General features: G+C 41.2%; 1 protein-coding gene across 6 annotated transcripts; it reads left to right on the top strand.

Annotated features, from left to right (window-relative positions):
- Positions 1-6,293: 6,293 nt before the first annotated feature.
- LOC135517543 (TOG array regulator of axonemal microtubules protein 1-like) lies at positions 6,294-18,303 on the top strand. Of its 6 annotated transcripts, XM_064941948.1 has the most exons (8): positions 11,993-12,456; positions 12,608-12,843; positions 13,782-13,940; positions 14,691-14,822; positions 15,439-16,103; positions 16,265-16,769; positions 17,087-17,357; positions 18,089-18,303. In XM_064941948.1, exons 1-5 carry the CDS (start codon positions 12,310-12,312, stop codon positions 15,446-15,448), a joined length of 684 nt encoding a protein of 227 aa, XP_064798020.1. In that variant the 5' UTR covers positions 11,993-12,309; the 3' UTR covers positions 15,449-16,103; positions 16,265-16,769; positions 17,087-17,357; positions 18,089-18,303. The 6 variants fall into 6 exon arrangements, with proteins under 6 accessions (XP_064798017.1, XP_064798021.1, XP_064798020.1 ...); XM_064941947.1 differs by lacking the exon at positions 18,089-18,303 and having other exon boundaries at positions 17,087-17,579; XM_064941945.1 differs by lacking the exons at positions 13,782-13,940; positions 14,691-14,822; positions 15,439-16,103; ... (1 more) ...; positions 17,087-17,357; positions 18,089-18,303 and adding exons at positions 6,294-6,660; positions 6,969-7,101; positions 10,430-10,981; positions 11,459-11,720 and having other exon boundaries at positions 12,351-12,701.
- Positions 18,304-24,169: the final 5,866 nt, after the last annotated feature.

The raw sequence follows: 24,169 nt of genomic DNA, 5'->3' as shown, positions 1-24,169 counted from the left end.
TGTTTGAGATGAACCACACAGGTAGAGGCAGAGGGCCTTCAGGGCTAGCCAGTCAGCCTGCCTGCTCTGATCCTCAAGTCAATTGTATTTAAATTCATGTTCATTAAAGATTTTTATTCAAGAATTGACAAGTCCCATTTAGTTAGAGATCATTTTTCACTGTCTTCAACCCTCAAGAACCAGGGTGAGTCTGGGTCACCCTTTTCCTGTTACAAACATAACTTGCATATCGCCATAGACTACGCCAAAACGTTAATCATTTAACCTTGCCCGAATAAAACAATGCATTTTTTATAGTGAGCAAGAGTTGCGCCTTTTCCTTTTCTATGATGATTCAAATTTTTGGTTGCACCTCAACTGAACGTTGGTTGAGCGCCCTTTTGTTTTACATTTACAAAGTCAATTATTAAAAGCATTAAAATTGTGATGTTTCTCATTTATTTACATAACCTACTCTACACTTGCAAAGTGAAAGTTTATAGAAATGTTCTGAAATTAAGTAGTAAACAGAAGAAAAGCAGAATTGAGTTCAATTATAATGCAAATAATTGAATGATCTATGGTTCAATCCCATTTCTGAAGGTCTGATGAATAATTAATATTGTTTCTCCTCTTCCTTGTGGCAGGCGCAGCAGCACACTGCCCTCCAAAGCCTGCAAAATAATCTCTGGACTGCTCCTTTCCTAGCTCTGCATGGAACATCCAGTGTCACGTCTTTGGTGACGTGTGGGGTGACATCCGGGATGACCACAGCAACATCCTCTGGAAAGGGAAAAAAGAGGAACAGAATGTAAACAAATGCAAACCGTAGCTTCTAAACTCTGGCCAGTTGATAGGTTCTACCAAGATGTCATGACAAACGGCACCTGCCAGAGTGCTCTCTAAGTGTTACTCACCTGCTTGGATGTCAGCTGGCAGAGTGGCGAAGACAGCCATCGTGAGAGTCCTTTCTTCAGGTGTGACATCCGCAACCTCCAAGAGGGAAGAGATGGGCTCTGCCTCTGTATTAGGGGTGATGTCCACCACATTCAGGTTGGAAGAAGCCGGATCTGCCTATGTGTTAGTGGTGATGTCCACAACCTCCAGGTGGGAAGATGCCGGGACTGCCTCTTTCTAAGGGGTGATGTCCACCACATTCAGGTGGGAAGAAGCCGGATCTGCCTCTGTGTTAGGGGTGATGTCTTCAACCTCCAGGTGGGAAGAAGCCAGGTCTGTGTTATGGGTGACAACAACAATCCTGATGAGCTCTACTACTAGAAGTCACCAAGATGTCGTCGGAACAGGCATCTGTCAGAGTGCTCTCTATCATTGCTACTCACCTGCTTGGATGTCAGCTGGTAGTGTGGTGGAAATGTCCACCGCGAGGACAGGCGGGACTGGTAGGGTGGCTGCAGGGGGCTGGAAGCAGCTCTGCACCTCGTCCGCCACAAAGGCACAGACAGAGCTCATATAAAAAGGGCTCTGGAGGTCATTCGTGGAGAAGGACTGACTGATTCTCCCGAGGATCGAGTCGAAAGCAGCAGCCCGGGAGAAAGGGATGTGAGGGGAACAGTCCTTTAACATGCAGGAGAGCTTCTCCACTACGGCCGCCACCATGCCCATGGCCATCCCGCTTATTAGGATTGGGTGCTCTGAATGGCCTTCCTCTGGCTGAAGCCACAGGGCCAGGAGGAGCCTGGGCACCACCTCCACCACCACCTGAGATGGACTGAGCAGGTTGCTACGGGGCTCATTGTACTGCTTGCCCAGAATGCTTCTCACAGCTCTTTCCACGATGCTGTGGACTTTAGGATCGCTGAAATCAACAAAAAGGAGAAGACAAAGCTAAACAATGTGCAATGTGCTCACATATTGCTGGCGTAGTTCCAGATGTGTAGATAAATGGATCAAGTCATATGCAGGGCAAAACATGGAACTCACATGTCAGCTGGCGAGGTGGGGTGCAAGGAGAGGCGGAGCTTGCAGAAAGCCTCGTGCTCTATGTCCATCATTTTTAGGCAAGTGTACTTCCCAGGCCTGCAGTATGAAACAGGAAGTCCTATTAGTGTAATTTCACAACAGATCTATTCTGCTGTGCTAACTCGTTGTTGAAAGGCTAGTAAAAAGCTCACTGACTTGTAGTATGTCTCTAACTCTCATTCTCTTACCAGCCGAGCGAGGTTGTTTCCCTCCTCCAGGGTTTCCTTCCACACCCTTCAAATAAAACACAGAGCAATTAAACTTTCCTGGCTTCTGATTTTGTTGTCTGTTGTTTATTTTACCCACACCTCCTGGAGTGCTGCTGGTGGCAGGGAATGGCAGTGAAGGTGAGTGCTGACGTGGTACTCACCTCTTCCTAAGGGATTTTTTGCCCTGAGACTCCAGCCAGCTGCTCATATTCTCCGTGGTGACATGGGGCAGGACCTGGCCTTGACTCTGGAGCAGCAGATAATGGACCATGAGCTTCTTCTGCAACATGTGGTAAGGTGTGAGACCGTGCCACGAAATACCATATCATGTACTTTCAGAAGGGCCTCTCGCAACATTTCACAACTGCTCATGCCTCACAATTTGCAAGTGATATTAAGAACTCTTATGACCACCTTCTCTAAACTGTCTTGAAATACAATTCTCTTTCTGTTGTTTATGTTTTTGTGGGATGAATCTTACCTGTTTATTGTAATATGTTTCCTCCGAGCAGGCCTGCAGAGTCTGAAAATAAAGGCTGCTTCTACAGAATTCCTTTGAAGAGAATGAAAATAATGATGCTTTGTTATGCACATTATGCACAGGCATTTACAGTATGCTAAAAATGAATTTCTACTAACATTACCTTTGTGGGACCATAAGTGAACTCCGGAATGCACCAAACCCTATCCATGGTAAGATGGGGAAGAAATGCAGCGCTATAGATATACGGGATGCTCTAGAGATAACAGGAATGACTTAAAGTCACGAATTATCAATGACTGTGGAGTCGTCCAATATGCTGCACTTAGAGCAGACCAACTAATCCAACCTTGGTTTACAAGTTAAATACATTGTTCATATATGCCTATACAAATATATCGAACACATCCATTTAAAGCAATGATTTTCAATTGAATATGTGTTGTTGTTATCCTGTTGTGCGCCTTGAGAGTCAGTCCCCTTAAGCACATGATTCCAATATTTCTGAGCTCTGAATTGACACAATGAACACTTTTGCAAAGATATTCGGTTAAAAATAAGAGTATGAATGACAATAAACGTATAACTTGGATTGTCTGCATAATAGTGTAGTAAACAATATCGCTCAGCGTGGGAACTTTTGGTGTTAGGAAAGTATCCGTTATAAGTCTCCATGACACGTATTACTTCCTTGTCTTGTTGGTAATAGTAAAAATGCATGACAGTCCGCATTGTAATGGTCTAACAGGTGTTTTTCATTTTGCTTCTCACATTAAACAGACATTTGAGAACGGAATTGCTTACAGTTGTACCTATGATGCACAGACACAATAAAGCTATACAGTGTAGTTTGAATAATCCGTTTCAATTATTTGCAGATGTATTCCCTATTATCTACAAATCGAAAGATGTAACATTTGAAATGAATGTGGCAGAACAGTTTAGCATAGAGTTCCTGTGGGAGTCTTCTCCTTCAGTATTTTTGCCTCCGAGGCCTCGTTCCTCATTACAAGGGATTTCCCCAGTGCCAACTTCACACGAGATGGCCGCTCTCTCCTGTCATGTGGTGCTGAATGACAGATATCGCTATGCTGATATTGCTGCTGTCCATGGTCCTGAAATTTACAATCTTGCCTATTTGCATATGTACGACTGTCCAAACTTGAACCCACACACATACACACACATTAATGCTAATCTCTCACACACGTTCAAACATTGCACAATCTGCAACAAGACACTGAAAGAGCATTTTATTCCAATTGTGTTTGAATAAAGACCCGAAGAATGAAATCAATTTGTGGATGTTGATTGGACAGTGTATATGTGCTTTGCAAAAGCCATTTTTTACAATTCCCTGTAGCGTGTATTTTACAGATGCATGATCAGATTGCTTTGTTTAAACCAGAATAAAGATTTGGTCTGAGAAACTATACCGATTATAGCATGATAGCTTTTTTACATTTTAAATAGGGCAATGTATATATGACCCCCTTTTAAAGAGTCACTCATTTATCACTTTCTTGCAGATATACAGTGCCTTCAGAAAGTGTTCATACCCCTTAACTTTTTCCTCATTTTGTTTTCTTACAGCCTGAATTCCAAATGGATTAAATTATAGTTTTTTACAGACAACAACCCATAATGACAAAGTGAAAATATGTTTTAATTTTTTCTCAAATGTATTGAAAAGGATATACAGAAATATATAATTTACTTAAGTATTCACAATACATGTTAGAATCACCTTTGGCAGCGATGAAAGCTGTGAGTCTTTCTGGGTAAGTCTCCAAAAGCCTTGCACCCTTGGATTGTACCATATTTGCATTATCACAATATATACAGTACCAGTCAAAAGTCTGGACCCACCTACTTTTTCTTTATTTTTACAATTTTTTTACAGTTTAGAATAATAGTGAAGACATCAAAACTATGAAATAGCAGAATTGGAATCATGTAGTAAGAAAAAAGTGTTAATAAACAAATCAAAATATATTTTATATTTGAGAATCTTCGAAGTAGCCATCCTTTTCCTTGACCACTTTGCACACTCTTGGCACTCTTGGCAACCCTTTTCATGAGGTAGTCACCTGGAATGTTTTTCAATTAACAGGTGTACCTTCTTAAAAGTTAATTTGTGGAATTTCTTTCCTTCTTAAAGCGTTTGAGCCAATAGGTTGTGTTGTGACAAGATTGGGATGGTTTACAGAAGATATCCTTATTTGGTAAAAGACCAAGTCCATATTATGGCAAGAACAGCTCAAATAAGCAAAGAGAAACAACGTCCCATCATTACTTAAGACATGAATGTCAGTCAATACGGAAAGTTTTAAGAACTTTGAAAGTTTCTTCTAGTGCAGTCGCAAAAACCATGAAGCGCTATGATGAAACTGGCTCTCACGGGGAAGACAGAGAGTTACCTTTGCTGCAGAGGATAAGTTCAGTAGAGTTAATTGCACCTCAGATTGGAGCCCAAAAAAATGCTTCTCAGAGTTCAGGAAACACACATCTCAACATGCACTGTTCAGAGGAGACTGCATGAATCAGGCCTTCATGGTCGAATTGTTCCATTGAAACCACTACTAAAGGACGGACACCAATAATAAGAAGAGACTTGTTTGGGCCAAGAAACACGAGCAATGGACCGTTAGACTGGTGGAATTCTTTCCTTTGGTCTGATGAGTCCAAATTCGACATTTTTGCCTTTCAATGTGTGTGTAAAGAATCCAGGGTGTTTACTGGGGTCTACTCTTCATTATAAAACTATTTGTTGAATGGTATAAAATCCATCAGAAGCTGAATAAGTCTTGAAGGGGACAGAGCTTGTTTTGCCAAGCAAAGTGAAAAGGACAGAGGGAAAGTAAAATGGAAAATACATGGAAAGGAACATGGAAGATCCTCAAAGAACATTGCATTTTCATGATCATGTAACATCAAAATGAATCTTATATTCCTGCCCTTACAGAAATACCACATGATTTCAACTTACATTTTACAGAACTTTACAGAGGTAAACTGTGTCGGTTCTTTTACTATTACAGGTATGTAACAGCACTTCAAACGTTCAAATATATACACAATATGTAATAACATGCTATTTAATAACTTTGTCCAGATATTATCAAGTTAGGTAAGTTTTGTTTGGCTTTGTGTCGAACTGAGTGAGAGAAGAAGGTGATTTACATGGAGTGAGAGTACATGTTAGCTTGATGCTAGCTGAGGTAAAAAAAAAAAAAATTACGAGTCACAGAGACTATGTTGACTGAGTAGCTCACTTGTACTGGATTTTGTCTAGGATATCTTTTTATCAAGAATCCATTTGTTAGGGATTTCTGAGTTGGTTTTAGATGTTATTGGTTGTTTTGTGTAAAATTGTGCTCACTAGCTGGTAAACTGGCCGAGCACGCTCCGTCTGGTGGACTTTTAGTGCATATACAGTGAGAGAGAGACGATTTTCTGGAGGTGCCACTATCTTAAAGCTGAATGTAATGTTGTCACTTTTCAATAAAGGTAGTGGTATATAGAAAAACATTCAGTTATTTATGGTTTCATATATAGGTGTTTCTATTGTATGAATGTGGAATACATTGTGGTTTTCATGTGAAACCATACACTAAGACAGGGTTATTTGTGGAACATTTTTGAATTCTGCTTTAGGTAAAGTGCATTTATGTTGTGTAATTTAAAGTGTGCACTTGTTTGATGTGAATATAAGGAAAGCGCCAGAACTTTGCAGACGTAAACTTGTGTCCGTTCTTTTTACTATTGCAGGCCACCTCAGCTACACATGTACTCTGTCTGCACACGCATCCACGCATGCACATACACACGGACAAACACACACAAATGTTCTCTCTCTCTTGTGTTTGTCAGCAGTTCATCGTGGCCCTGTCGTTCGCCTCCTTCACCAAAGCTCTGTCAGGGACCTACATGAAGAGTGCCATCACTCAGAGAGACACTTTGACCTGTCCAGCTCTCTCATCGGACTCATAGACGGCAGCTTTGAGATGGGTATCAACAATAACATTGAGTTGCTTCAGAATTCATGTAGTAAAAACCAGATACAGACTACAGTATTATCCATTTTTTTGTGGTTCAGTCAGAGTCTGCTCTCAATACTGTCCAGTTTTATAGTTGTTCCTATTAATTGATTGACTGGCGTTTGTCCATGACTCTACTGTCAAACCTCTAACATGGGTTTATTTGATGCTGTGTTGTTGCAACCTAGTATCCAAACTGATATGCCATTTTTAGTTGAAAAAAAAACAGTGTTTATAATTTGCGATTCCTGACTACTGTAGTGTTGTGGTTTCTTGCAGGTAACCTGCTGTTCCTGGCTGTGGTCAGCCATTTTGGGGCGAAGCTGCACCGGCCCAGGCTCATTGCTATGGGCTGTTTCCTTATGGCTGTAGGATCCTTCCTCACAGGCCTGCCACACTTCTTCATGAGACGGTAAAACAACTGAAATACTGGTTAATCTTATACTTGTAGAGATACTCCAATGCGGAGGATAGTTTCACTTTAGAAAGAAAGAAGTGTATCCAGTTGTTGATTAATTTCAGTTAACTTCGAACTAAAGTCTTGCGTAATTGGTCAGCTGCTTGATTATGTTTTGGGGCCATACATGTTAAGAGAAGGGATTAACTTGTTATGGCTGCAATCCTGTTAATGGGATAAGTGTCATCAACAACCGCTGAATAGCATAGCGCTACATTCAATAAATATTATTAAAAATATTTATATTCATGAAATCAGAAGTGCAATAGAAGAAAACACAGTTTAGCCTTTTGTTTATCCACCTGTCGTGTCAGATTTTGAAATTATGCTTTACAGCGAAAGCAATCCAAGCGTTTGTGTAAGTTTATCGATCGCTCGACAAAACATTAAGTACACTTAGCATGAAGTAGCTCGGTCACGAAAATTAGAAAAGCAATTAAATGTATCGTTTACCTTTGATGATCTTCGGATGTTTTCACTCACGAGACTCCCAGTTACACAACAAATGTTCCTTTTGTTCCATAAATATTATTTTTATATCCAAAATCCCTGTTTGTTTGGCGCGCTATGTTCAGAAATTCGCAGGAAAGAGCGGTCACGACAACACGGACAAATTCCAAATAGTTTCCATAATGTCCACAGAAACATGTCAAAGTTTTTTATAATCAATCCTCAGGTTGTTTTTAAAATATATAATCGATAATATATCAACCGCAAATGTCTTTCACAGTAGGAGAGGGAAAAGCAATAGCTGTCCAAAATCTGTTGCGCGAGCAAAACTCATGTGACCACTTGAAGCAATGTTATCTTTCTGGCTCATTTTTCAAAATAAAAGCCTGAAACTATGTCTGAAGACTGTTGACACCTTGAGGAAGTGATAGGAAAAGGAATCTGGTTGATATCCCTTTAAATGGAGCAAAGGGAGGCTATGGAACATGGAGTTTTCAAAATAGAAGCCACTTCCTGTTTTGATTTTCCTCAGGGTTTCGCCTGCAATATCAGTTCTGTTATACTCACAGACATTATTTGGACAGTTTTGGAAACTTTAGAGTGTTTTCTATCCAATACTAAAAATAATATGCATATATTAAGTACTGAGACTGAGGAGCTGGCCGTTTACAATGGGCACCTTTTCATCCAAGCTACTCAATACTGCCCCTGCAGCCATAAAGAGTTTAGACAACAAAGGCAAGGTATTGGAGTGGCCATCACAATGCCCTGACCTCAATCCTATAGAAAATGTGTGGGCAGAACTGAAAAAGCGTGTGCGAGTAAGAAGGCCTACAAACCTGACTCAGTTACACCAGCTCTGTCAGGAGGGATGGGACAAAATTCACACAACTTATTGTGGGAAGCTTTTGGAAGGCTACCCATAAAGTTTGACCCAAGTTAAACAATTTAACGGCAATGCTACCAAATACTAATTGAGTGTTGGTAAACTTCTGACCCACTGGGAATGTGATGAAAGAAATACAAGCTGAAATAAATCAATCTCTCTACTATTATTCTGACATTTCACATTCTTAAAATAAAGTGGTGATCCTAACTGACCTAAAACAGGGGATTTTTACTGGCATTAAATTTCAGGAATTGTGAAAAACTGAGTTTAAATGTATTTGTCTAAGGTGTATGTAAACTTCCAACTTCAACTGTATATATATATATATAAACTCAGCAAAAAAAGAAATGTCCTCTCACTGTCAACTGCGTTTATTTTCAGCAAACTTAACATGTGTAAATATTTGTATGAACATAACAAGATTCAACAACTGAGACATAAACTGAACCAGTTCCACAGAAATTTGACTAACAGAAATGGAATAATCAAAATCAGTGGTCAAAATAAAAAGTAACAGTCAGTATCTGGTGTGGCCATCAACTGCATTAAGTACTGCAGTGCATCTTCTCCTCTTGGACTGCACCAGATTTGCCAGTTCTTGCTGTACCATGTTACCCCACCCTTCCACCTAGGTACCTGAAAGTACCCAGACATTTCTGGGGGGAATGGCCCTAGCTCTCACCCTCCGATCCAACAGGTCCCAGATGTGCTCAATGGGATTGAGATCCGGGCTCTTCGCTGACCATGGCAGAACACTGATATTCCTGTCTTGCAGGAAATCATGCACAGAACGAGCAGTATGGCTGGTGGCATTGTCATGCTGGAGGGTTATGTCAGGATGAGTCTGCAGGAAGTGTACCACATGAGGGAGGAGGATGTCTTCCCTGTAATACACAGCGTTGAGACTGACTGCAATGACAACAAGCTTAGTCCGATGATGCTGTGACACTCTGCGCCAGACCATGACGGACCCTCCACCTCCAAATCGATCTCGCTCCAGAGTACAGGCCTCGGTGTAACGCTCATTCCTTCAACGATAAACGTAAATCTGACCATCACCCCTGGTGAGACATAACTGCGACTCGTCAGTGAAGAGCACTTTTTGGCAGTCTAATGAGGACCTGCTGACCTAATGAGGACCTGCCTTACAACAGGCCTACAAGCCCTCAGTTCAGCCTCTCAGTTTATTGCGGAAAGTCTGAGCACTGATGTAGGGATTGTGCCTGGGAAACATGGGAAACAGTGTTTAAACCCTTTACAATGAAGATCTGGGAAGTTACTTGGATTTTTAGGAATTATCTTTGAAAGACAGGGTCCTAAAAAAGGTACATTTATTTTTTTGCTGAGTTTATATATATATATATAGTATTTACAAATTCACCACATTCATGATTTTATATGGGAATCAAAAAGCTTTCATTGATGTTCACCATGTGCTGATGTGCTCAGCACTGTCAACAGACCCCCATTATGACATCACAATGTAACGGAAGCCTTGCCATGATAACATTGCTGGTTCCATCTGACAAGCAACATTTAATTTCCACTCATTTCTTGATAGATCTCTCACAGAGATAGGTTAAGTTCTTATTTTGAGAGTAATAATATTTATCATCAATGACTTATCGAGGGAGAAAATCAAGTGAGTTTGACAAACTCCAGAAGGAGAACTCACAGATGAAGAGCGTCATCGAAAACCTGAGGAAGCAAAACATGGCTTTAAACCAACAGGATGACCAGGACAAGTTTTCAAGTTTTGTAAGGCTCATCAGTTTTTCAAACGTTTTTCCAAAAATATCACTGTTTATTTTGTGGTTTCATAGACACACAGTAGGCCTACATCCATAAAATCTTTAGCTTAAAAGTTTTTCATGAGACACTGTAGAAACTATTTTGCCTTCTTCACTTCTGTTATACATTTCATACTGTACCATTGTGATCCAGGGCTATCAGGAGAGCTACCCAATCGCAGAGGGCCATCGTGGCTTCATCAGTGATGCCAGACTTCTGCAGATGCAGAGAGCTGAGAGAGAGGCCATGGAAGCAAAGCAAAGAAAGATAAGTGCTATCCATGAGAATTATGTCCGGACTGCTCTCATCAGGGTTGGCAGCACCTTCGCGCACCACTTCGTCCCCTCTATTCAGTGCATTCCACGGCCAAAAGCTCCACCGAGGCCTTTGCCACGAAGGCTTGAACACATAGCTCTGGCCCCACTGAAGAATGTGGTGGGGGTGGACGGAGCCCAAGTTCAACCCGGATCTCACTCTCTGGAGTCCATCCAGGTAAATAAGTCATTCAGCAGCAGTAGCGTGTGGCCTGTTCCCGTCCCTCCCACTGGAGCTCCCTCCAAGAGGGGCAAGAAGAAGAAGGCCAGGCGGGGAGTCAAAGCCCTGAAAGTCCAGTCGGATCAGGGCTGTGCTGACAACAACGGACCCATTGACCTGATGGAGGAGGTGAGGGACATCGAGCCTCACCTGAAGGAGGAGGCCTGGAAGGTAGGATGGACTTAGAATTTATTGTAAATGTGAAAATTTGCAGTTCAGATTTATACTTGGACTGATAAATTGCCAAAACAGATAGTGGTTCCATGTCTTAAAATCAAATCAAACTTTATTTGTCACATGTGCCGAACACAACAAGTGTAGACCTTACCGTGAAACCAACAGTGCAGTTCAAGAAGAGTTAAGAAAGTATTTACCAAATAAATAATAAAGTAAAAATAAATAAATAATAAAGTAAAAAAGTAATAATAATTAAAGTAACATAATGACATAACAATAACGAGGCTAAATACAGGGGGTATCGGTACCGAGTCAGTGTGTGGGGGTACAAGTTAGAAAGGATACACTCTTTTTGACAGCATGATAGAATAGAACCTAGAAATCAGGATCTCTCTGTGTATTAGGTTATGTATATACTCGTTCTATATGTATTTCTATGATGGGATCATTATTTTCTGGTCTACGCCAAAGGGGGTACATGAGGTGAAGGCCATGGGCAGGAGAAGTTTGGGCTCGGCCATGTCCACGGGGGAAATAGCCACCAGCTCTCTGGGAAGCCTGAGCTCAGTGGATATGAACACCCCTGCGGAGCTCCGTGACTACTTGGATTTTGGGACCCCGGTCAAGTTGTGTGACAGCCCACCCAGGCCTGCTCCCCCTCCTACCAAGCCCAGGAGCAAACAGCCTCGGCCTATAAGGTTCCTTAGCCTGCCAAAGGCTGCCACCGGCTCAGGTCAGTCCCTCTCATGTACTCACACTAATGTAAATTAGACAGGGAGATGAAGCAAGGTAGATTGATAAAAAAACAGTAGGAAGGGAAGGGACACAAATGACTTTAGCCCAGGGCCACACTTGATTTGCCTGTTTCACAGTGAGATAACCTTTACTCAAGGCTAATTGGACCCTGCTTCTGAGCAGGGAGAGCACAAAAAATATATGTGCTAAATTTAAAATGATATCATAACGAACTAGTGTTAAAAGCTACAAACAGATATGGAATTGAGTAAATACATAAATAAGATGTCTGCTGTCAACCCATAGACAATAAGTCAGCCAGTGAGCCAAAGGGCCAAATAAAGAACCATGCCAGATTGCAGCCCCTGTCCAACCCAGAGCAGGCCCTGACTAAGACCTTCAAGCTGCTCCACTCTGCCTCTGATGACTGGTGAGCATTCACTGTAGACAAGACCAATGGAGCTAGGCTAAAGGAAGCACAGTGTAGTGTCCTTGGAAATGTAGATTTGAGCTACAGAGTGTAGAAACTTCTGAAATTAAGAGACCAGAGTCCTAATTGATGAACATCATTATAATGTTTTTTGAAAATGTTGTGTAAAATGCTTACGTTACTTTCACTGAATTGCAGGGAGAAGAAGATCGAGGGCTTGACCTCTCTCCGTGTGATGGCTCAGAACCACATGGACATACTGATGCCTAAACTCCATGATGTCTGCCTTGCCATTATAAATGAAGTAGCTGTATTCATTCATTGCCCTCTTCATTCATCTGCACAAATCTGCTACATTTGGAGAACAAGTCAAATTATTGTGTCATGTTTCTGATGTTTGTGGGTTGTACAGCTCAACATTAATAGCTGGTCCTGTGTGTGTTATTATGATTCAGGTGAAGAACCTGCGCTCTGCAGTGTCCTGTGCTGCCATGGCCACACTGGGTGACATGTACGTCCACCTCCAGAGGGCCATGGACAGTGAGGTGGAGGGGACGGCACGCGTGCTGCTGCACAAAGCCAGCGAGGCCAACGCCTTCATCCGGCAGGGCGCCAACTTTGCCCTGGGTCACATGGTGCAGAGCTGCACCCCTACACGTGTCATGAATGCCCTGCTGGTCGGTGGGCTGAGGTAAAGAGGGAGAGGGGTCAATTAACACTCACTAAGGGGTAGATCCGGACTTCCACAAATTGTCCCATTATCCAAACCTCGAAATTGAGAAGATTGAAATACTGCTAGTTTTTAATTAACTGCCTTTTTCATCAGCATGCTAGGTTATTCCACAACACTTCCGGCAGCAACTCACCCCAACGCTAGACGTCACATTTGAATGGAATCACATTTATTTGTTATGTCTTATACTTCCTTGTGTTGTGTACTTCTTATTGTACCATTGCGTTATTTAGATTATTTTTAGCCATTGGTGGAGAGGTACTGTCTACTGATGTGTGCTAGCCTTTGGGGAGTAACAAGTCATTTATAAACATTTATGAAGTGTACATATAGTGAACACTTTAGATTTGGGGCTATTAGTGAGGCACTGAGGTATTAGTAAGTGCATGTACTCACATTCATAAATGCACTCATTAATAAATACACCATTCATGACATTTATAAATACATTTATAAATATGTATATAAATGGTGAGTCAAACCATTAATCAACCATTAACAAATGCCTTGACAATAACTCCTTTATAACTGGTTTATAGTACATTAGTAGTACATTATTAATCATTTACATATTGTGATCATACTATGATCAAACACCTTATTAATTATCTGATAAGTCATGAACAAATCATTTAAAATAGCGTTTATAAATGTGTAAATAACTATTTATAGATTTCTTATTGACATTTACAAATGTAGGAATAATGATTAATAAATGGTAAGTAAACTCTTTACAAACAGTTTATAAATGGTATATTAAGGGACCTTAATATAAAGTCTTACCGACCATTTTGATCCATCGATGAGACTTCATCAATACAATCCATTATCATTCATCTCCTAACTCATGTATCTCTATGACATGTAACTGATGTTCTCTGTTTTTCCTTCCTCAGCCACCGTAACGCTGCGGTGAGGAGCTGTACTGCTCAGCACCTGGAGAGACTGGCTGAGGTCATGGGGACGGCTCGTCTCCTGTCGGGGAAGAAAGACCTCACTGACCGTTTCTTGATTGCCGTCAGTAAACTGGCTGTGGACCCTTCACAGGAAGTCAGGTGGGAAGTTCCTCCTGTAAAGTAGCTTGCTTCAACATAACAGTTAAGGCCGGGATTCAATCCATGGCTCGCTATAGCACTAGATCGCCAACAATGCAGCTTTTAAAGGTAATTCAGTCTTGAGTCAACATCTGCAGCATTTACCACGAATACAAATTGAAATTGACTTTAAAAGCCACATTGTCGTCTGTCTACAGCATCTATGCTAAAGGGTGTCATGGATTGAATTGCAGATTTTAGGTATTCCAAAACAACCACAGGTTCTCTTGGAAGGAAATAGTAATTGAAAACAAAAAGGAAAAATTATAAATACAAATAAGTGCTACGTGGCGTTGCAGCGATGGGCAAAGATTGTAACTACCTATTAGATACCACGAAATTGGGGTAAAAATTACAAATGTAAATGAGTCCAAATATTCAGTACTTGATTCAGTTTCCTTCCTTCTGTTTGGTGCCTAATGAAGACAACCCTACTTGATCACAATGGTCGGTCTGAGCCAAGTACTGTGCAGATTCGCTAAGATTTTCATAAAAACGAACGGTTAATACCCAGTTGTTATATTGTTGAGATGATTCGTAGATCAGGTAATGCGATACATTGCTCAAACCGACCCTTTTGCAAATTCTACCTAATGTATGTCTGATTTTTTTCTCAGGTTGCCATCAATTGAGTACTGTTTTTAAACACAGACAGCAGAAATGATTTGATATGTTGCACGTTTAAGATGATATTAATATCTTTGTCCACAGGCATCATGGTCGCAATATCTTGTGCAACATGGCCACCAATGGCGATTTTCCTAAAATGTGGGACAAATTCGCTCCGAGGAAAGAGAGAGAATCCTTGAGGGAGGTCATCTCAAAGGTTAACCTCAAAGAAAGGTACATTCTCTCTGGATGATTAGAAGAAGTGTAACAAATGAGCTGATATCATTACAGAAATCCAATCCCACTGGGCACAGACATCAGTTCAATATCTTGTTTTGATTTAAATTTGGGAACTCAACCAGTTTTGGCCCAAAGGGATGAATTTAATATACTTGTCACAACTCTTACCGAAGGTGGCTCCCCTTCCCGTTCGGGTGGCGCTCGGTGGTCGTCGTCACCGGCCTACGAGCTGCCACTGATTCTTTCCTCCCCCTCCTTGTCTGTTTATTGGTTACACCTGTTGTGTATTTGCTGATTAGTTGGGCTTTATTAGCCAGCCGGCCCGCCTGCTCTTTGTGCGGGATTGTTTTGTGTAACTTGTGTGCACATCTGTGGGTTACGTGTTTCCCATTTCGTGGGTTTTGCTGGACAGTTTAAGTCCCCGTGTTTGGGGCGTTGTTTTGTTGTACGCCCTGTGTTTTCGTGGGGTTGGCTTATGTTCGCCGTTTTGTGCATTAAATTAGCATTACCCTGAACTCTCTGCTTCCTGCGCCTGACTTCTCACCCACTACACCCAGAACGTTACAATACTGTAAGATTATATCTTTCTGTCTTTTCTCTTTTTCAACAGGAATATCTGAATCATCCCCAACTTGACTATATATTTGTATGTAAATATTTGCACATTTCCCAACTTGACTATTATCCCCTCCAGTCCCCAAACTCCAATATTTTCTCTCATTCTAAGAAATTTGACACTATCATCCAACCCCCATGTAAATGCATCTTTAAACTGCATTGACTCCTTGTCCAAGTCCTGAATCCACTATAAGGCCATATGAACCACATTCAAAGCACTAAATTACCTTTCCTCGAAGCTCCTATCTGATCTACCAGCTCAATAGTGGTCTACTGAAACCATACTCACCATCTCAGGGGGTGCTCAGATCATCAACCACTGACCTCCACACCATCCTCAAAACCAGCAGTCCTCTTTTGGAGACTGATTGGTCAGTGCTCCTGTATGGCACCAACATTGTGGATTTTCATCCAATACTTCTGGACTATGGGAACATTCTTTGGACAATAAAATGAGGTAAAATGGAAGCTGGCTACAGTCTCAGTTTTATCCTCCAAGACAGTGTGAGGATGTGTAACAACAATACCTGTGGTTTAACTTGATGACCAGGGCCAGATTACCGAATGGGCACACAGGGCACCTGCCCTGTGGGCCCCGACCTCCAGGGAATATCATCATAACATCCAAAACAAAAAAAATTGTGGATGTATATTACAGTACGTGGATGTTTTACAATTCGTGAGCTCGTTTCATAGTTTGTAGCCATGTTATATATACATTTGTGCATATTTTGTAGAAATTCCTGAGCATTTAAACATTTTTAGTGGGGATGTTGTATATCAATTTTCTTACTGGTGCTCTTCCATGCCGTCCTTAGGAGGGGTGCGTCACTTGAGTAGGTTGAGTCACTGACGTGATCTTCCTGTCTGGGTTGGCGCGCCCTTTTGGGTTGTGCCGTGGCGGAGATCTTTGTGGGCTATACTCGGCCTTGTCTCAGGATGGTAAGTTGGTGGTTGAAGATATCCCTCTAGTGGTGTGGGGTTATATCCTTCCTGTTTGGCCCTGTCCGGGGGTATCATCAGATGGGGCAACAGTGTCTCCTGACCCCTCCTGTCTCAGCCTCCAGTATTTATGCTGCAGTAGTTTATGTGTCTGGGGGCTAGGGTCAGTTTGTTATATCTGGAGTACTTCTCCTGTCTTATCCGGTGTCCTGTGTGAATTTAAGTATGCTCTCTCTAATTCTCTCTTTCTCTCTCTCTCTCTCTCTCTCTCTCGGAGGACCTGAGCCCTAGGACCATGCCTCAACTCTCTAGAGAAAGCAGGAGTGGTGGAGATACTCTTAATGATCGGCTATGAAAAGCCAACTGACATTTACTCCTGAGGTGCTGACTTGCTTCACCCCCGACAACTATTGTGTTTATTATTATTTGACCATTTTGGTCATTTATGAACATTTGAACATCTTGGCCATGTTCTGTTATAATCTTCACCAGAAGAGGACTGGCCACCCCTCATAGCCTGGTTCCTCTCTAGGTTTCTTCCTAGGTTTTGGCCTTTCTAGGGAGTTTTTCCTAGCCACCGTGCTTCTACACCTGCATTGCTTGCTGTTTGGTGTTTTAGGCTGGGTTTCTGTACAGCACTTTGAGATTTCAGCTGATGTACGAAGGGCTATAAAAATACATTTGATTTGATTTGACAGACCCCACACTCATCGCTAGAGATCGAACTTCAGACTCCCTCCAAAACCACTGAACCCCTCAACACACCGAAAGAGATTACGATATACCCCCTTAGAGGGAGCCGGAACAGGATAACTCCCTCCACCATCACAAAGACACAGAGGAGGAGGAACTATCCAACATCCAGGGAGAGAGAACGAGTGGCCTCAGACGAACACAGCCAGAAAGAGGAGGTGGAAGAGGTGTTAGATAGAGGAGGAGGTTACCCCAGAGGCCATTCCTCCTGTTCATGTGAGCAAGAAAGAGCAGAAGGCTTCTGATCAGCCAAATGGCAGATAGAGGGAGAGGTCATAGTGATTCACACCCACAGAGAGAAAGACAACCCACACAACCTCTTGGTTGAGATGAACCGCACAGAGTTAGAGCAGAGGGCTTTCAGAGCTAGCCAGTCAGCCTGCCTGCTCTGATCCTCAAGTCAATTGTATTTAAATTCATGTTCATTAAAGATTTTTATTCAAGTTGAAAAGTCCCATTTACTTAATGATCATTTTTCACTGTCTTCAACCCTCAAGAACCAGGGTGAGTCTGGGTCACCCTTTTCCTGTTACAAACATAATTTGCATATCATCATAGACTAGGCCAAAACGTTAATCTTTTAACCTTGCCTGAATAAAACAATGCATTTTTTATAGTGAGCAAGAGTTGCGCCTTGTCCTTTTCTATGATGATTCAAATTTTTGGTTGCACCTCAACTGAACGTTGGTTGAGCGCCCTTTTTTAAAAACTTTTACAAAGTCAATTATTAAAAGCATTAACATTGTGATGTTTCTCATTTATTTACATAACCTACTCCACACTTGCAAAGTGAAAGTTTATAGAAATGTTCTGAAATTAAGTAGTAAACAGAAGAAAAGCAGAATTGAGTTCAATTATAATGCAAATCATTTAATGGTCTATGGTTCAATCCCATTTCTGAAGGTCTGATGAATAATTAATATTATTTCTCCTCTTCCTTGTGGCAGGCGCAGCAGCACACTGCCCTCCAAAGCCTGCAAAATAATCGCTGGACTGCCCCTTTCCTAGCTCTGCATGGAACATCCAGTGTCACGTCCTTGGTGACGTGTGGGGTGACATCCGGGATGACCACAGCAACATCCTCTGGAAAGGGAAAAAAGAGTAACAGAATGTAAACAAATGCAAAACGTAGCTTCTAAACTCTGGCCAGTTAAAAGGTTCTACTAAGATGTCATGACAAACGGCACCTGTCAGAGTGCTCTCTAAGTGTTACTCACCTGCTTGGATGTCAGCTGGCAGAGTGGCGAAGACAGCCATCGTGAGAGTCCTTTCTTCAGGTGTGACATGCTGCAAACCAGCACGACTATCAGGCATCAACTATAGACGAGTTTCACTCACTACTGCAGTTTGGAGTGAGGTTGATGTTAGAGGCTACTGGAGGAAGTTATGGGGCATACTTGAACTCTTTAAGGGGACATGAACCTTTCTACTCTCCTGCAAATTGTGACTAAACACCCAAATCAAATTCTACGAGATGGGTTTTTGAATGTGGTACTGTATTTTCATTGAAATGGCAGATTTGTATGATGTCACACAAAAATGTATATAATGCTTCCCACAAAGAAATTATTTTACTATTTTGTTTCAAATGGTCCCTCTGGCATGCATATTTCTGTATGATTTAACGCATGTTTGAATCCCACTTCCTTGATATTTTGAAGTTCATTTTAGTCCTCCTCCTTGCATGTTTTGTTCCATACCTGTGCCTTGGAGAAAACAACTATAGCCCTCCAAGTCTAATACGCGATACACAACAGCAGCCTACAGTGTTAACTTATTGAGAATGTATATCATTGCATTTAACATTCAAACCTCTTTTGAACTCTTCAGATCTTAACCGGATCAAACTGGAATGTTAATATATTATCCTAAGTCAAACTGGTTTTGGTGTCTTAGACACAAAAGGTTGTTTTCTCCTCATAGTAAAAACACTGTTTCATGGTTTGGATTAAAAACACTGGGTATTTGTTATGTAGAACTTTGTGTTTCTTTGGGGGGAAAGCAATACTTAGCTCTACTGCTGTCTGTGTAGAGGCCTAGTTAGAATTGTTTTGCAATGACAGGTGAAGTGCTTGTTGAAATCATGCTGCCTTGCTGCTCATTCCTTAAAGTACTTATACCAACGAATACCTGTTTGTCTGTAGCCATAGCTGTTCTTAACCTGTTCAACTCTGACGCCCTCTGGTGGCATTTTATAAACTATGCATAATATTGTATACTGCCCTCATAAAGTACATTTTGGTCCTTACAGAAACATGCTTAGGGAAAGGGAAAGGGGAATACCTAGTCAGATGTACAACTGAATGTATTCAACTAAAATGTGTCTTACGCATTTAACCCAACCACTCTGAATCAGTGATGTGCGGGGTCTTAATCGACATTCACGTCATCGGCGCCCGGGGAACAGTGGGTTAACTCACTTACTCAGGGGCAGAACGACAGTTAAGTACTGTTAGAAAGCTAAGAACTGTGGGATTCTGATAAGCGTCAGAAACAATGTGACTATTACAGAGCCCGAGATAGGGGGGAGGTCCCAATTGTCAGTTGTTGGGGAATAAGAGATTTGAAAGTCTAGGTTCGACATGAAATATGTAACCGATTACTCTCTCTAAACATGTGCACATTTCCATAGGAACAGAGCCATTTTAAAAGTGCAGGGTTTGTGCAACGTTTATCGTTTGACAGGATATACACATGAGAAGAAAGCTGAAGTCTCTATCCATACATTGATGTAAATATTCCCTTGTCTGATTCCCAGTTCGTCCACTCGCTAGCAGTCGGAGATCACGAGTTCTCTTGGCCACTTGAAACCAGTTGCATCTGGATCCTGTCATTTCCTAATGAGCCGCCCCCAGGTGGTGAGGGTAGGCAACAATTTGTAACTGGATCCTGGACTTCCTGACAGGCCGTCCCAGGTGGTGAGGGTAGGTAACATCATATCCTCCATGCTGACCCTCAACACGGGGACCCCTCAGGGGTGCCTGCTTAGTCCCTTCCTGTACTCCATGTTTACCTGCGGCTCCAACACCATCATTGAGTTTGCCAATGACACGATTGTGGTAGGGCCTAATCACCAACGACGATGAGACAGCCTATAGGGAGGAAGTCATAGACTTCAAAGAGTGTTTACTATTTTTTCTGGAGGGCCACAATGTGAAGTAATCTTTGGCCAAACCAGGCACACTAGAATCTATGGAGCGATATGATGTTGAATCTGATATTCAGTTTATGTTGGCACTAATATCACTCCATAACATTCCAACTATATGTCTTGGTTAATGCCTGGTTGGAAAAAATGAAAAAGACTGGAGCTCCTAAAGACATGATGGGCCACCACTTGGGTAGAAGCACTATATGGTCCTGTAGCCTACTTTGTCCCATGTAAACAAGTTTAGGATGCCAAATGTTACCAAACATCCTACGCTTCCATTAGTTCCAGTCAAACTTATCTTGACCTTTATCAACCCTACTGCATATGCCCTTTAGCTTTCATTTCAATTTCATTTTATTGTACTTTGTTTGGGACGGCACAAGACACTTAAAATAATTATTATGATTTTCTCATAACAATGGAATTTTACTTCTCTGTTGCTCAATACTGTATGCTATTCGCACACAGTTGTCTATTGTAGATCTGGAACCACTGACAGAATAGGGGAGTATCTGTGGCCACATGATAAAACACTAGTCTGGCATCAGTAGTCTGAAAATAGGAGGAAACCAGTTGGACATGTACATCAACATATGGCAGTTGACATTAATATTGTCAAAAACTCATCCAAGATGTCTCACACTTTTTGAATGAATTTGTGCCTTTGGCCAGGATCCAATTTTCCCACAGAGCTGGTGTGTAAAGGACCATATAAAATCATCTGAATGAGGCTTATTCATGTTTCAGTGGGATTATAGCATAGTTGAATTCCATTTCATTTCCAATGAGTTTAAGAAATTAATGGAAAGCCATGTACTGATTGTATTTGTATGTTATGAAGCACTATTTGAATATGTACAAAAACAGTTTGTTGATTTAGTGTGTCAGTTTTGTGGAGGTCCAAAATGAATGTAAAATCCAGACAGTTGAGGAATGACACGCAGTATGACATGAGCGATACCAAAAACAGCTACTGCAGTCAGTTTACAACCAGGAGTTTTTCTTTTTAAAATGTGTTTATTGCTTAAACACAAAATTTAACACAGCATAAACCAATAATGATCAAATTAGAAATCAAAGCAGTGGTAGGTTTTATGGGGAAAACATTCAATCAAATCACATACACATGTTTAGCAGATGTTAATGCGAGTGTAGCGAAATGCTTGTGCTTCTAGTTCCGACCGTGCAGTAATATCGAACAAGTAATCTAACAAACGGCATAGGCAAGATGCAGTAGATGGTATAGAGTACAGTATATACATATGAGATGAGTAATATAGGGTATGTAAACATTATATAAAGTGGCATTGTTTAAAGTGACTAGTGATGCATTTATTACATCATATTTGTAATTATTAAAGTGGCTAGAGATTGAGTCAGTATGTTGGCAGCAGCCACTCAATGTTAGTGATGGCTGGTTAACAGTCTGATGGCCTTGAGATAGAAGCTGTTTTTCAGTCTCTCGGTCCCAGCTTTGATGCAGCTGTATTGACCTCGCCTTCTGGATGATAGCAGGGTGAACAGGCAGTGGCTCGGGTGGTTGTTGTCCTTGATGGTCTTTTTTGCCTTCCTGTGACATCGGGTGGTGTAAGTGTCCTGGAGGGCAGGTAGTTTTTCCCCGGTGATACGTTGTGCAGTTGCTGTACCAGGCGGTGATACAGCCTGACAGGATGCTCTCGATTGTGCATCTGTAAAGTTTTGTGACCGTTTTTGGCGATTTCTTCAGCCTCCTGAGGTTGAAGAGGTGCTGTTGTGCCTTCTTCACCATGCGGTCTGTGTGGGTGGACCATTTCAATTTGTCCGTGATGTGTTTGCCGAGGAATTTAAAACGTTCCACTTCTCCACTACTGTCCTGTTGATGTGAATAGGGGGGGTGCTCCCTCTGCTGTTTCCTGAATTCCACGATCATCTCCTTTGTTTTGTTGACGTTGAGAGTGAGGTTATTTTCCTGACACCACACTCCCGAGGGTGTAGCATAAGAACAGCTTCATTGGCACAATGGACAATAACCTTGCACAATGTTCTAATCTAACATTCTAATCTATATCTGCTTAATTTGTAAATTATGTCAGTGTTGGAGCCCCTGGCTATCCATAAATGAAAAAAAAAAAAGAATATGATGCCGTCTGGTTTGCTTATTAATATAAGGAATTTGAAATGATTTATAGGTTTATAAGTATATTTTATCCAATTACATGTTTGATACTTTAGTATATTTAAAACCAAATACTTTTAGACTCTAGTATTTTACTGAGTGACTTTGTAAATCATCCATATATAAATATATATATTACCAGTCAAAAGGGTTTTTCTTTCTATTTTACTATTTTCTACATTGTAGAGAAATAGTGAAGACATCAAAACTATGAAATAACACATATGGAATCATGTAGGTATCAAAAAGTGTTAACCAAATCAAAATCTATTTTATATTTGAGATTCTTCAAAGTAGTCACCCTTTGCCTTAATGACAGCTTTGCACACTCTTGGCATTCTCTCAACCAGCTTCATGAGGTAGTCACCTGGAATGCATTTCATAAATTAACATGTGTGCCTTGTTAAAAAAATAAGTAAAGGAATTTCTTTCCTTCTTAATGCATTTGAGCCAAAGCACTACTAAAGGACACCAATAATAAGAAGAGACTTGCTTGGGCCAAGAAACACGAGCAATGGACATTAGACTGGTGGAAATCTGTCCTTTGGTCTGATGAGTCCAAATTCCAAAAAATGTCTTTGTGAGAGTAGGTGTACAGATGATCTCCGCATGTGTTGTTCCCACCATGAAGCATGGAGGAGGTGTGATAGTGTGGGGGTGCTTTGCTGGTGACACTGTCTGTGATTTATTTAGAATTCAAGGCACACTTAACCAGCATGGCTACCATAGTATTCTGCAGTGATACGCCATCCCATCAGGTTTGCGTTTAGTGGGACTATCATTTCTTTTTAAACAGGACAATTACCCAACACATCTCCAGGCTGTGTAACGGCTATTTGAGAAGGAGAGTGATGGAGGGCTGCATCAGAGGACCTGACATCCACAATCACCCAACCTCAACCCAATTTAGATGTTTTGGGATGAATTGGACCTCAGAGTGAAGGAAAAGCAGCCAATAAGTTCTTAGCATATGTGGGAACTCCTTCAAGACTGTTGGAAAAGCATTCCAGGTGAAGCTGGTTGAGAGAATGCCAAGAGTGTGCAAAAATGCCATCAAGGCAAAGGATGGCTACTTTGAAGAATCTCAAATATAAAATATATTTTGATTTGTTTAACACTTTTTGGTACCTACATGATTCCATATGTGTTATTTCATAGTTGTGATGTCTTCACTACTATTCTACAATGTAGAAAATAGTACAAATAAAGAAAAGCTTTGAATGAGTAGGTGTGTCCAAACTTTTGACTGGTACTGTATACATATATACAGGAGTAAGACAGATATAGCTTCTGTTGCCTGTTTGAGTATTTGTTTAATAGACCACTGATTCTGTGAGCACCAAGCCTCATGCACCGGCAAAATGTTGAATTAAGCAATTTCACAGATTCGGCTGTTTTTAATCTTTGCTATGCTGTAATAATACAGTGTCACCATCGGGCTCTTTCTTGAGTCATTTGTGTGTCTTAATTATTTAATCAAACAGTGTGCTTAAAGCATCAGACAAGCTCAGTGCCTATGTAGGTGATTGTATTCAAATACATAGGGTGTGTCTGATATGGAAAAATACATTTTAACATTAGAACAGGATGACTCTCGGTCTACAAAGAATTCTTTTGTCGGGGACAGCCCTACAATCAGTCTTACCCTTGCTCTACTCAAAGGGCTGTATTGGAATGGCTTCATACAGTATCTACGTGTATACCATTGACTATTGTCTTTTT

Source organism: Oncorhynchus masou, chromosome 28, assembly GCF_036934945.1.
Source record: "Oncorhynchus masou masou isolate Uvic2021 chromosome 28, UVic_Omas_1.1, whole genome shotgun sequence".
NCBI lineage: Eukaryota > Metazoa > Chordata > Actinopteri > Salmoniformes > Salmonidae > Oncorhynchus > Oncorhynchus masou.
Note: the sequence above shows the minus strand (reverse complement) of the source record. Positions and strands in the feature narration are given on the sequence as shown.